This window comes from Cydia amplana, chromosome 3 (assembly GCF_948474715.1).
Source record: "Cydia amplana chromosome 3, ilCydAmpl1.1, whole genome shotgun sequence".
NCBI lineage: Eukaryota > Metazoa > Arthropoda > Insecta > Lepidoptera > Tortricidae > Cydia > Cydia amplana.
In genome coordinates this window covers 14,187,796-14,203,139 of record NC_086071.1, presented here as the reverse complement: position 1 = coordinate 14,203,139, position 15,344 = coordinate 14,187,796, and the positions used below count along the sequence as shown (strand labels likewise).

General features: G+C 41.4%; 1 protein-coding gene across 1 annotated transcript in view; it reads left to right on the top strand.

Annotated features, from left to right (window-relative positions):
• Positions 1 to 6,399: 6,399 nt before the first annotated feature.
• Positions 6,400 to 15,344, top strand: part of LOC134662835 (liprin-beta-1) — a 31,974-nt gene continuing 23,029 nt past the window's right edge. Inside the window, exons 1-3 of the mRNA XM_063519158.1 lie at positions 6,400 to 6,983; positions 7,290 to 7,930; positions 8,779 to 8,952. Of these exons, the coding sequence (XP_063375228.1) occupies positions 6,722 to 6,983; positions 7,290 to 7,930; positions 8,779 to 8,952 (1,077 nt within the window). The 5' untranslated portion in view covers positions 6,400 to 6,721. The remainder of the gene's footprint in view (positions 6,984 to 7,289; positions 7,931 to 8,778; positions 8,953 to 15,344) is intronic.

The window sequence follows — 15,344 nt, the reverse complement described above, 5'->3', positions numbered from 1 at the left end:
GGCGGACTGGTAATCAGTGGGACCCTTTATAGCTGAAGAAAAATAAAATAGTGCAAATGAGGATACTCGTTGAATTAAAAACAAGTTTAAAACAGAATTCTCATTGTTTCAGTTTGTTCAGTTAGTGGAGGTAAATCCCACCCTACTAAAGCTATATGTACAGAGAACTTTCATTGTCTTTTGTGCAATTATTTTTTGCATTTACTCTTTTTACGCAGGACATAGTACTGAAAGGTAAGTCTGCATGGCAAGGACAGAAAGTACCTACAAACTTACCTGCATGACACTGCTACGTGCTAGGTTATGTACAGTCAGGTGTGAAACTAATGGGTGCACTCATCATACTCAAAAATATGTCCCATAGCTACTTTGTTAGAACTATGGGACATATCTTTGAGTAAGTTGTATGCACCCATATTTATACACTTGACTTGACTGGTGCCGGTTCAGAAAAGTTTAAAGTGCCATGTACTGTAAAACGTTGTACGATACACGTGCGAATAGGTAATTCGCAACTCGTGTCGATTTAAAAAACTCCCTTCGGTTGCGTTTTAATTTATCGCCACTCGTTTCGAATTTCCTCTTTTCGGCACTTGTATCGTAAATAACTATTGTTAGCTAGTGGTTAGTTAACGGTAATGGTTGCGAATAGTAGCGGACGAACTGTCAGATGTACCTTTAAGTATTCAGAAAGATGATGTTATAATCTTTCCCTAAATGGCAAAATATATGTTAGCGATTTCACGAGTTGCCAAAAAGCAGCGTCGAATCACGCTCGGGATGATTGGACTATAATCCGCTGGGCCGCAAGCCGCAAACCGCGTTGTTTGCGGCCACGCGACTCCACTGATACGGGATACGGGGCGGGATTTTATTCTAGAAATACCGGGCTTGTGTCAAAGTCACAGGCAGGGGTAGTCCACAACTCCACGGGAGAAATATTTGTAGTAGGTAACTACTGTCGTATTATAGTGCAGGTGTATAAACATATATACAGCATAACTATTATGAGTTATGGACGTCGGAAGAACATTTAAATACATTCTGATCTGAAACAATTCCAACCAATTGTACAGGCAAACAGGCATTTTTGGCTAAAATAATACCAGAGAATATATTATTTGATACGGCCAATAATTACACTGAAACAAGGGGTATTATTATTGTTGATAAGTTTATATATAGGCCGCCCGCCCAACAGTCCATTTGCCGCCCACTGGGCTCGGGTCGACACCCGAGCCCGCACAGTGAAGTCGCTGCGTTTATTGTGGAAAAAAACTTTATACTCGGCGGCTTTGCTAAGGCTAATACATTGCGACTGGCTGCGTAGATAAGTGATGGCTTAGCGCGTTTCCTAAAGCCACTTGAAAATCTCCTCTAGTCTGATATTATAAATGCGTCAGTAATTCTGTCTGTTACCTCTTTACGCTTAAACATCTGATTCGTGCCACGCCTTATGAGAGAGTCCTTTTTTAGCACAAGTTATTACAATAAAGAGTCGAGGTTGTGTTGTCTGCGTCATCCTGACACTGAATTGTTAACATATGTACATAGAAAAGGAACTAATAGGTACCTAAGTTCTATAACTGCCTATATATGACTGCGTGTGGCACACCCTGTAACATACGAGCAGTGATACAAAACCACAACAAACATCAAATATCCTAAAACATGTATGTTATAACCATAAATATAACATTACTAACTTTGCTTGATATCGAACTTCCTATATGGTATGCATTGTAGTCTTTATTTTACAATAGTCATCGTTTCTGTGAAAATAGCTACCCGTAGTTATCTATTTTTGTCTCGTTATATTTTAAAACGATCCACTGTGTGCATTTCTCCGCTTCTTACGGTGTGAGTGTGATGCGACGAATTTTAAGAACAGTAGGAAACAACCGGTCGCAAAGCTCATTTCACCACTTTCATTTTGGCACACGCACAGTGTGTATCCGGCGTTTCCCTTGATAACTAATCTCTGTTGTATATTTTTTGTGCAGTGTAATGCTAAATTGCTAAACAGCAAGCGTTAAGAAATATTGACAGGATTGTTTAAAATCGGTGTTATTTCAGTGAGTTTCTGTGTTATGGTTTTTTACTAGCGTAGACCGTGTGACCTAAATACGTTTATGCTCTCCAGCGAAGCAATTATGTCGAAAGCAATCTGGAAAACAGTAAACACGAAATTCGGAAGCGATTGCAAAACCATTGTTATTGATTCCGTTTTTACTGTTGCTCTCGTTTTAATTAAACAGTTATCGCTGATGTACAGGGTGGCCAAATAAGAGGTATACACTTTATTTTTGAAATTTTATTCTATAAAACATAAAAAATATTAAGTATTCCTTGTTAAATATAATATGTAGGGTCAGCAATTACACATGGAAAATAATGTCAGACAAATGTCCACCTCTAGCAGCATGGCAGATGCGAACCCTTTTCATCGCGTTTTTCATCACTTTTTCACACATTTCTGGCGTTATCTCAGCGACAGTGTTGTGAATATTTTGTTTTAATTGCTGAAGGTTCGTTGGCCTATTAGCATAGACACGTCCCTTTAGATAGCCCCACAGAAAAAAAGTCAGGAGCTGTTAAATCAGGCGATCTTGGGGGCCAGTCAATGTCACCGTTTCTCGAAATTAATCGACCGGGAAACGTTATTTTTAATGTTTCTATTGTTTTTAATGATTAAAACACGTTGTTCCGTCGGAAAACGCTCCATAATAAATTTGCCGTATCTACACAAACTAATTTTCATGCAATAACTGTCATATTTACCGCCAAAATAAAATGGCGGCAAAAAAAAGTTGTATACCTCTAAGTTGGCCACCCTGTATTATGCGTTATGAAAGTTCTGAAAATAACTTGAAGTTGTTAACCTATATTCAATCGCGAAGGGTTTAATTTCCATATGTACTTTATCGGACAAATTCTGTTTGACTTTGGGTAATTAAGACGAAAAACCGACAATAGTTATTTGTACAACAAGAGATCAAAGTTTGATATTTCTTCGAGTGCTTATTTTGAGTCCCGTGCAAGCGAAAGATTCTATATTATTTTAATAAATAAATAAATAATTTAGAATCTTGAGCGTAGTAAGGGACTCAAAAGCGCACGAGATGTAAATAACTTTGATCTCGTGTAGTTCACAAAACTTTTCACCTCAGCCGTGAGAACATATTAGAGAATCCAAAAAATGTATTCCTTCTTCATCACTTACCTATTCACTCATGTTTTCTTAAGATATACCAACAATTAAGTTTTCACCTCAGCAGCTCGAACAAAGGTACTTTGCTACTTAAAAACAGTGAGCAAAATCGCATTTTGCTCATTTTGTCTCACTCAGTGAGCAAAATGAGCAAAATGCTTTGTTCGAGCTGCTGAGGTGAAAAAGATATTTTTAATTGTCATAGTCGTAGCTCATCTCATGACCACAATATGACCATAGGTGAAATATGTATAGGTATTAGGTATATTATCCCAAAATAGTTTAAGCTAAAAATCGGTTAGTTACTATTACTAATTAATACATTTTGTTTATTATTGATGAAAATTCTGAAAATTAAATTAAATATAAAATACTCCTCCATTTTACAGAAGTCTGTTAAAAATATTTTTTTAAACAATTGCCTCTTTAAAATCGGAGTCAGTTAACCAATAAAATAAAACTGCCGAGAGCGGTGGCAGCCGGGACAAATCGATCCCATTAGAAAAATGTATAAAACAACTTGCAAACTGAACAAGTTGCTATCGCTGTTCCCAGCCGGGGAGGGTTCTAGTTTTTGTGAAATCTTAAAAGTACCTAAATACGACTGTATCACAAGAAGAACATAATTCGCTTGTCGCAAGTACATAAAGAGAGGGAGACGAAGGGGTACCCTAGATAACCCTAGAAATTAGCCTCGCCGCGTTGGTGTCTAGCCGCCCGAGACGTCGGTGCTCGGCGGTTGTCATCCTCAGACCGCTTGTGTTTGGCATTATTTTTATGAAACCTACGCTTCATATTGAACGGCTCGTTCGAGGTACTCTTTTCTTTTTCGTACTTTTAACGTTGTTATAGCTACTTAACTGATCATGAAAATCGTATACTTCATAGGTACGTGGCATAACATACGTAATTAACTTTTGTTCAATGAGTTCCTTTGAAATTCTTGCTATATTATTTGTTAATAAATAAAGAGATTCCTATCGCACAATTGCTTACCAATTACCATAAATCGCCGTAAAACTATGAGGGGTGGAATTTAAAAATGGTTGAAACTTAGGTATTATTTGTCGATAAAATTCATCGTACTATACGTGGTTAACAGCTCCACTATAGATTTACAAACACATTTTATGTAGGTACCTCGGCCGGGATAGGTAAAAAAGCCTCTATTTTCCGGCCGTAGTTGTTGCTACTAGTTATTATTTGTGGAGATATCTCGAATGTTTACATATGCGACTATCACTTGCGTAGGTAATCGAACAATAGTAGATAGGCTGTTGACGCGTGATGTAATGAAATACCTGCCTCACTGCACTGCATATGGCTGCATGCTACAAACTCAAAGCGAAATACAGATGTAGTGCATAATTTTATTGTTTTCCATCGATTTTTATTTATTTAATTATTTTTATTTTTTAGGAGTACTAACACTGACAATCCAACTTCTAGACTGAGCTTAGGCCAATTCTTTCATGAAACCGATGCTGCCAAAAATACGGGGGTGCGGGGGGACGAGGTGAGCGAATCCCGTGCCGTGATTGGTCCGTTCAAAGCGTTCAAAGACACGGACCAATCACGGCACGGGATTGACTCGAAGATGGAGTAACGCTACCGTATGTGTGGCAGAGGGGGTAGCGCGACTATGCTATGTCTAGAGGTTGGATTGTCTGTGAGTACTAACAACTACAAAAACATTATACAGATTAAGGTAACAACTGGGTACTGGGTGGGTATTTTTCTCGGAAACGTTCGTATTTGTCGTGCTACTTCAGTCACCCTCAGTATTTTCCTAGAGATTATGCATTTCAGTACGTTCATTTTCTAAATTATTCCCAAAAGTAGAAGGCTAACAAATACTCAGTATTATTAATTGACATTAAATCAGTGATTCGTTATTAGAGCTCAATTACTCACATTCCTTTCATGTTCATATGTGATCATTAAGAAAAGATTTAGTAGTAGGTATTTTCAATTATAGCAAGCAATATTGCGGGCGGCACGCGAATTCAATTATCGGAATACATACATCTATAAATTTATCGGGCCGTGCTAACGTTGTATTTACACTGGCAGGTTGGTGGTTGGTAGCCACAAACGAATCATCGGTCAAATTAACGGTTTTGATGAATTAAATTCATCCGGTAACGCCAATAGATGCATCAGAAGGTATAATAGGTATACATAGGTACTCGTAGCTTAGAACTACATATAAGTACCGAGAAATACAGGTACTTATTAGTACAGGGTGTAACCTGCGATTACCCCTGTAAAGTGTCATTCAATAGAACTTGCTAACTATGTAAACAAACCGCCATACTAAAATTGACACTGAACGTCAATTAACTAGTAACTTTTGTTTACATAGTTAGCAAGTTCTATTGAATGACACTTTATATAAACTAGAAATTTATAAAAACTTTTGTTTTTGACTGTAAATGCATTGCATTGCGCAAGCTCCTGGTTAATTTATTTATCCTAGATGTTCTTTTGTTCCCAAGCTGTGGTTAATTTTAGATATTCCTGGAATAGCACGTGTTCGCCGCTCGTCTATGCGTTGAAATCGCGGTTTATCGGGTATTCTCCAGGGAACAGCTGTCGATCTATTTCCGTGACGAGGGGCGTATTATTCTTATATTGCTCGAACGCACCCGAGGAAGACGCCTGTCACTTGTAGCGCTGAAAGGATACCTACTCTACCTATTATCCTTACACATTTAACAAGGTTGTAGGCGTGTAAATGCTCACCGAAGTAAATGTTCCGAAACATTCGGGTTCCCAGCGGTTTTGCTCCTAGCGTTAATTAGGTACTTACGATACGTTTCCTTGTCGAGATTGGTTAGATTGACCTCCTTTACTTCTAAGCTTTCATTCCATATCCAAATTGTATTTTTCGCATCCAGATCGGCAAGAGCAAACATGAACTGTTTAAACTCTCGACATGAACTTCACGAGTTCGACCCGATTGAACCCAGTGCGCCGTTTTACTATCCGCCTTCACCGCCGCCGTACAACCCAGAATATATATACGGAGTTGTCGAATGCCAGCCGGCAAGTTTGAGCTCCGCGTATGAATGGGGTGTGTGCTCGCAGACTTATGTCGAGAGCACATGTAGTACCGAGGACGGAGGCGGGTGGGGGCGCGCGCGCCGCTCGCTCTACGAAGGCGTCAACTGCATGCCGGTGAGTGAGACGAATTGTGCTCCGCGCGCAGCACGCCGGACTATGCCGCGCTTACTTTGTGTTTTACTATTCCTAATTGTTTTTGCAGTTGGCCATCCTAATGCATACTGCATATGCTAGTTTGTGAAACTAATCCGAATACAAAGTGCTTGCACATGCAACAAGAACACCCTTAAGCGGGATTTTGTGTTTTTATTTTTATTTGCCGTTTTATACCTTGGATCAAAAGGGAAGCTTGTCCGGAATGTTTCAGGCGCCCATACTGCGATCTATTTCCGGGCGCGGGCGTCGGCCCTCCTCGATTAAGCGCCGCTCATTTTGATCTAAAACATGCGCGAGCTCGGCCGCGGAGGCTCGGTAGTGGCGGCCACCATCGCGACTTTGCACAGTCGTTCCGCAAGTGACGGCAAGCACAGAGCCACTAAGCTCCGCGCCTCAAGCGTGCAGAGTTGCAATAGTGGCCTACGGTCTGAAAGGGAGGACTTGCGACGCGTGTCGGGGTGCAGCGAGCGGCCTCTGTCGACCGCGTCGGAGGCCTCGGAGCGCGACTCTGCATCCGTTCAATCTAGCGAGGAGCCGCCCCCGAACGAGAGTACGTAATTACTATGCGTGGACGATGCACTGACGTAGCGTATGACTGGAACGCGGCCAAACTCTAAAATAGAGTTACGCCGGTGACTCGTATAGAGAGCTTGTCGCGCAGTGTCGCTTGCACGGAGCCTCATGTCCGACCGCGAGTACTTGACGGAGCCCTTCGACGAGGACGAGGAGCGTGCGGCGGCGGGCTACGTGCACCCCGCCGTGCGCTCCTACATGTACTCGCCCATGGGTTAGTGCGCATCGTTCATGAGGCTCTCGGCGGCTTGCTCGGTTTTTACTGACTCCTATCTCGTGACAGGCGGCGACTCGGATAGCCCCGACGAAGCAACAGTGAAATGCACGGCGTGGCCGGACGGAGCGATACCCGCGCGCGCCGATTCCAGCGACACCGAGTCCACCTCGTCAGCCGACGATGATTCGGACTTACAAGATTTCGAAGTTCGAAGCGCGGAAGCTGATTATCGAACGCTAACACCTAGCAGACGGCTAGACAACTCGACACGTCGAGACGATAACTTCAAATGGATGCCACCAGAAAATATGTCAGATATTGTCGAGCCGACTTCAATGGAATCGCGAACGGAAGAGCGGGCGTCGGGTAGCTTAGACAGGCGAAGGCGAGCTCCCGCCGACCGCAATGACCGTGACCGTAAAACTAGGTCATCGATGTCCACCAAGCCGCCACAGCACCCTTCCAGCGTCCGGGCGTCCCCACGCCCGCGTCGCACGCGCGTTGAGGAAACGCCTCCTGAGCTCCAAAGACGATGGAACTCGTACGAGCACTTCCGATGGGGCCCTAGCCCTGACGGCGGGCCCGGCGGATGGTGGCCCCCCATGTGCTGGTGCCACGGGCCACCCGCTCCGCCGCCCTGCTGCATGCACGACCGCTCTTGGCCCTCACACCCTTCTCTTCCTCCGGTACCGTCAAGGCCGTATAAGGTACTTACACAAAGTACACAAAGTATGTACATAATGTTGGCATAGCTAATGATATTTACACAGTTTTGTTATTAGTGATATCTAACATTATCTCTGGCCTACTTTAAAAGTAGGTAATGAGTTTCACGCTTCATTTGAGAGATGACATGACACTGAAAGTTAATTCAATTGAAATTGTTACAGCAGCGTTAGTTGGTGTATGTTTGTACATAAAATACTGTGTTGCATAATGTGATATTAGTTTATTTATAACTAACTTTCGTTGGATGCTTTGCTGTTATAAAAACACATGTGGACCGAACGCTTTTGTTGTTTATAAAACATTTTAACGGAAGTTAATGACCAATTTAAGGTAACAAATTTCTGTTAAAAACTGGTAATGAAGAATTAATTATGCCTGAGAAATAATTTTTTTTTAATAATAGTCATAATTATAAGCACAAAAATCAGGGGAAGTCGGCGCGGAAAGTGCTTAATTATGTATTAAGCACCGACTTAATGGCTAGTTAATTTAGTAAAAGGGATCCAAAAATGTCTTTTGTTAGTAACTCTCAAAATTTACAGTCATAATTATGTAGACAAATAGTTTTGACAAGTACAAGGAATAACCTTGGCAAAATACATGAATGTTATTCTTATTGTTTGAGCACCCGAGTAGGTACTATGTACGCCGCGCGGTGCTATGTATGTGATCGTTATGATCGGTATACATATTTCTTGATAGATAAATAAAATACATACCTTTATGGGCTTTATGAAAGCTTATAACAAAGACCCGCGATATCATCAAAGTATGTTCTTGGATAGTATGAATTAAATATCGCCTAACATAATCTAATCTATTGCAGAATGACGCCGAAGACCGCGTCCGCCGCCTCGAGGCGGACAAGGAGAGCCTACACCTGCAAGTGCAGGTGCTGTCAGAGCAGGTGTCGGCGCAGAGCGACAAGATGGCCGACTTGGAGCGCGCCCTGCTGGACGCCCGGCAACGACTGGACGACGCCGAGCAGAGGTTGCAAAAGGTAGGTGCAGTGGCAGACCATTAATAAGCGTACACCTGCAAGTGCAGGTGCTGTCGGAGCAGGTGTCGGCGCAGAGCGACAAGATGGCCGACTTAGAGCGCGCCCTGCTGGACGCCCGGCAACGACTGGACGACGCCGAGCAGAGGTTGCAAAAGGTAGGTGCAGTGGCAGACCATTAATAAGCGTACACCTGCAAGTGCAGGTGCTGTCGGAGCAGGTGTCGGCGCAGAGCGACAAGATGGCCGACTTAGAGCGCGCCCTGCTGGACGCCCGGCAACGACTGGACGACGCCGAGCAGAGGTTGCAAAAGGTAGGTGCAGTGGCAGACCATTAATAAGCGTACACCTGCAAGTGCAGGTGCTGTCGGAGCAGGTGTCGGCGCAGAGCGACAAGATGGCCGACTTAGAGCGCGCCCTGCTGGACGCCCGGCAACGACTGGACGACGCCGAGCAGAGGTTGCAAAAGGTAGGTGCAGTGGCAGACCATTAATAAGCGTACACCTGCAAGTGCAGGTGCTGTCGGAGCAGGTGTCGGCGCAAAGCGACAAGATGGCCGACTTAGAGCGCGCCCTGCTGGACGCCCGGCAACGACTGGACGACGCCGAGCAGAGGTTGCAAAAGGTAGGTGCAGTGGCAGACCATTACTAAGCGTACACCTGCAAGTGTTGCAAGTGTTGTCAGAGCCGGTACCGGCGCAGAGGCGACATGCGGGCTGATCTAGAGCACGCTCTGCCAGATGACATGCATGCAACAGTTAGATGACGCTAAGAGAAGTTGCAATAAGTTGAGTCGGTCAACGAGAGCCTATTACTATTACACCTGCAATAGCATAGCCAGTGTCAGGGCAGATAAAGATATGGCCTTTCACAAACCGAGCTTTCGGATACCACTACCAACCAATGATTGGATTGTTGTATGGCCCCGAACAGAGGTTGAAAATAGTTCGGTAGAAGAGTCGACACCCTCTGCTACACACATTACTACTTACAATTTCACTCATCTTAGCTGCAAATACTAGATTCATAATAAAATCGCATCAGATTGTCGCGTTATATTGTTTGTATGGCTTTGAAGCGGCTGTACGGTAGATGACTGTGAATAAATCTGTTGCTCAATTGTAGGTATAATGAACCTAATCAAAATCTTCATCTAATAAGTTACGCAACAATACCATCGCAATGTTTTTGTTCGGTAGTTCGGGGAGCGTATTATATCCTTCGTACATAAATATATCCAATAATATCGGGATTCGGGAGCAACAGGTGTAAAATTGGATTTAACGCCATAAAAGCTTTCCCCGAGATCATGACAAATCGCATTTTCTGTTAACGGCTAGTTTATAACATAATACGTAAGTATTTGTAATATTTGTTGGTGTTGAAAATTGTTCGGCACGGCGAGGCGAACTAAACTCCCACGATAAACTTGCTCCACTCGCCAACTTGCAAGTTTTGCAGTTTAGCTTGCCGGGGCGCCAGGCGTGAACCGAAGTAGGCGCCAATGAGGCGATAATGATAGTCTGAGTACGAAGTGAGATAATTTGCATTGGGGTGTGCTAACGTGGTAAATCTGATAATTTTATAAGCGGATACTGATTTAAAATCTGTATTCAGACAGACAGACAGTCAGTCAGATTTGTACACGGATTAGTCAACCTACAATCTAGACACCAGGCAGCGTATCAAGTCATGTTCAAGAAAAACACAAGAAATTTTTTGAGTCACTTCATAACAGAATATATTAAATAGTAACACATGAAATTTATCTTTTACCATTTTTTGCCCTGATTGACTTATGTATCTATCCATGCAAAATTGCAGCTTTTTTGCACTAACGGTCCGGTCTCGGAGCAAAGCCGCGGCGGACGGACAGACAGATGGACATGGCGAAACTATAAGGGTTCCTAGTTGACCACGGAGCCCTAAAAAAAACAAAAAAAACACACAACATACCTGAGAACCTTTAGGATTTTTAGGAATTTTGAAGTCGGTTAACAATGTTTGCTAGTAGGTACAAACTATATACTTTCACACATTCCGTCGCGATCATAGCGCGCGAAAACGAAATGAGTAAAGGATCTTAAGCCCCATTTAGACGGTTCAAGAACTTGTAAGAAACGACCGCAACGTAACGAAAATCGCATGCAAGTTCTTGAGCCGTCTAAATGGGGCTTTACGGTAAACTCTTTAGCATTCAGCACGGCCTAGATCCCGGAGCTATTGAATAATCATGACCGCGTAGGCAGCCATTCCTGTCGCGAGACTGAGACACCTTACTACATAGCGAATGCTGATTACCCACCACTAACCACTTAAATAGCTGACTGTTAAATAATATACATATTTTTTGTTAAAACCGTAAAACCGTAAAACCTTTGAGGAACTTAAGATGTTAGCTAAATTGTGAATAAATTTTGTTCTTGTTGGACGGAGAACCTCTGTTAATATGAGGTTAATATTGTTAGCTGCTTTATCTGTCTGTAGTCCATGTGCATAAATCAAATAATGATAGAAGAAATTCGTTATCAATTTGGCAAATTATTGAGAGTAGAGATTGATTTCTAAAGTATATTAAATTTCAAAGCACACAGATTCCAATTACCTACATTAAACAGCAAATTCTCTACGCTACTGTTTTTGCGAGTCGTGCTCGTTCGGTAGTGCACGACACGCACGTGCACACATTCCCATGTCATGTATTCACATTAATTGTGCGAAGCAAGCGAGTCGAGCACTTGATTAACCAGTCTATCTTGACCACGAGATCGTTAGCAATAATATCTATGTAGGTGTCATCGCACAGAGCCTTCGACTCATTCATTAGTCCTCGGTTGGTAAGCGATTGTATTGGAACACAGATGCAAATTGTCCGACTAGGCGGATTGTTCGGGATAAATTCTTTTGTCAGTGGCTTCACCAACTGTGCGGTACATAATTGCATATAACGTTGCGTGTGTATTTTCACATATAGGGGTTAGCTACAGGAAAGTTAGCCTTAAACATTTACATAAGAAATAATTTGGAGGCTAATTTGTGTTCCCTGATTATTAGACCTTTCAAATAGTAGAAATTTTATATATAATAAAAAATACATAATGAATGCGGAAACCTAGAGGAAAGATCTAATCGAAAGCGCTTAGAAATGTAAGTACTGAAGAGAGAACATGATAAACAATAAACAACCGAAACCAAAACGCGCGGGCGCGGACACAGCTATACAACTATTAACTGTTATTATGGATATTAAGTTTATCAATTTATGATTAAGAGTAAGACATACACGCATGGGTTAGTAGTAAAACAAATCACGCATTATACTTACTACGCTTAGCGTTGCGTGTTGGATGCAAAACAGGCTACGATCTACGATGTGGTTGGGAGACGAATTCTTTTGTCACCCACTTCACTGGGTTATTGCTTGTTGTGGTACGCTTTCAGTCTACTGCTTATGCAAGATTAATTCATACTATAGAATGACAAACAATTCTTAGACATATTTACCAGACGATATAATAGTTATTTGTACAACAAGAGATCAAAGTTTGATATTTCTTCGAGTGCTTATTTTGAATCCCGTGCAAGCGAAAGATTCTATACTAGATCTAATTGTAGAGATAGAATCTAATTTAGAATCTTGAGCGTAGTAAGGGACTCAAAAGCGCACGAGATATAAATAACTTTGATCTCGTGTAGTTCACAAAACTTTTCACCTCAGCAGTGAGAACATATTAGAGAACCCGAAAAATGTATTCCTTCTTCATCACTTACAGAGGTAAGTGATGAAGAAGGAATACATTTTTCGGGTGAATAGAGATTCACTCATGTTAACATATACCAACAATTAAGTTTTCACCTCAGCAGCTCGAACAAGGGTACTTTGCTACTTAAAAACAATGCGATTTTGCTCACTGTTTTTAAGTAGCAAACTACCCTTGTTCGAGCTGCTGAGGTGAAAAATAATTTAAGTATCCAATTTGTATTCACTTGATAGATATAAAGTTACGTGTAGTTTACTCTTAAAAACCAGATATATACAGTGGTATTACTAAAAGAAATTAAAAACTAGCTTAAATCTAAAATAGGCCCTTGAGGCATTGTACCAAGGATGCTGGCGACATTTCCTCGCTGTATCGCAATGCTGATACGTTGTGCGAGGTAGCCGCCAGCTCTTAAAAATATATATAGGTAAACTAGGTAGGTACATCAAAATGTTCATACCTGCCTTCGCGTGAGCATGTTTTAAATTAGATGAGGCATCAAGCACCTGACAGGAGAGTACAAATTTCCCTAACATGCATTATGCTTAACTACCTCGCTCACGGTCTCAAAGCACAAACAACGAGGCTCATACAGCTTGCAATTTAATTTGACCCAACCGAGGTACGGCGTGGTCAGCCTATGTCTGCGGAACTAGGGCAAATTGCTATTCAAACTTATATGGGAAAACGTAATTTAATTTAGGAAGTGCAACCTAATTTGGTAAAATATATATTGAATACATTAAAAAAATGTTGGAAGGTTTTCACTTCATAGTGTTTATTTGGATTCTCGCTGTAACGACACACAACAAAAAATATGAATCTCATGATCCTATTAGACGTATTTTATTTAAGATTTTTTCTAGGTACTTTTTTCCGTGAGCTCGATATTGTGGCAGTGTTATAATTCTGTTAAACATGGTTATAAACCTTGAACCATAACATATTGAGATGATTTATATCGTAAGGTAAATATATCTATCTAATATCGGCACCGTACCTTCAACCTCAAGGCAGCGGCAGTGACTTGTTTAGGTACATTAAATCAAACATTGCAAACAATACTTTCGAGAACATAGGTTTTCACATCTGAAACTAAAGAATAAAACACTCTCAGATAAATAGACCACCTTCACTGCAAACTCCAATACATTCATTCTTAGTGCTAATAAATAAAACGGACAAAATCGAACTCAAAGCTGTGTTTTATATCACCCCCTTCTATAATCTTTCTCTATTTAGACTGATCGATTGAAATACATTACTAGCCGTTCATTTTCTCGCCCGAAATAATATTGAGTCATACACAGGCCTGGAAAACTAATGAAATCAGCAGCCTATACAAAATAATTATACACTCATCTACCACCTATACACGTACCCGCGGCGTGGCTTGAATGCCGATAAACTAAGGAAGCCGTTAGAAATAAATGTGACGTCATATATCGTTACTGTTCCTTATCATAAGAAACTGGGTTCCTGATCGCCTGTGAATCCTTTTGAATGTTACATCAGCATTATAGGCAGCCTGACAGGTACCTATAACATCACATCAGTATGTAATATCTAGGTAGGTATAGGTTTCATGACTATTCGCGGATTTCATGAAGGCGAGGCAGCCTGATAGGTACCTATAACATCACATCAGTATGTAATATCTAAGTAGGTATAGGTTTCATGACTATTCGCGAATTTCATGAAATTTACGGGCATGTAACGGAGGTTCTGGGCCAAATTAACACTGATTTTAATTGGGAATTCTGCTGGATTCTGGTTCCAAGTTACAACCAGCTGTTAATTTCGTACCTACCTGAAAAAAAAAAACATTTTCCTAACATAGTATCTACCAGATCAACCGAATAAGAATGTAGATACCTACTCTTATGTATTCGGAATAACAAATGGGCAATGAAAACAAACGTTCTATTTCTATAATTCATTTACGCCTCCCGTCCATGCATCACGTTAAGTATCCCAGATGCGCTTTTTATTAAACAGGCGAGATAGCGTGGCTGAATAAAAGCCGCTATAAAATGTGATTGATAAAGTTCCTGTTTAAGTAGGCCAACGTGTTTACGTATCCCGGTGTAGGTAGCGGCCTCTGGTGTCGACGAATGTGTTATTTAGATTGCTGTCCATATAGTCGCCAATATATCAGAGCGGCCGAGATGCTCAAAAATATCAGAACACGCACTCTAACACCTTGACAATACACGTGTTCTTATTACTTGCCTATCTGCAAACTACATAAGTCATTCAGTTTGAGCTTTGTAAAATGCAGTAGTCGCGTTGGCACTGCTTTAAAATTGCCAGGAGTGCGCCCCTAACGACACAATCGTTTATCATAAAACGTCTGTTAGTGGTTGGTAAATGGTACGAACTTTATCGAGGGTGCAGAGTAATAGATGCGATGGTGACATATGTATGTAATTATGTATCTTTAATATGTACATGCGAGTTATTTCCTTGTCAATCGAAAAACCAAAAACTTTGTTTTCGAATGCACAACGCTCATTAGGTTCAGTCGGGTTTCTTAATTTAAACAACAAGTTCCTTAAGGGGACGGTATATGACGTTTTCGATTTAGAGCTCACTTCGTGCAATCAATTTGTTCAAGAAATGTTTAATAACTGCAT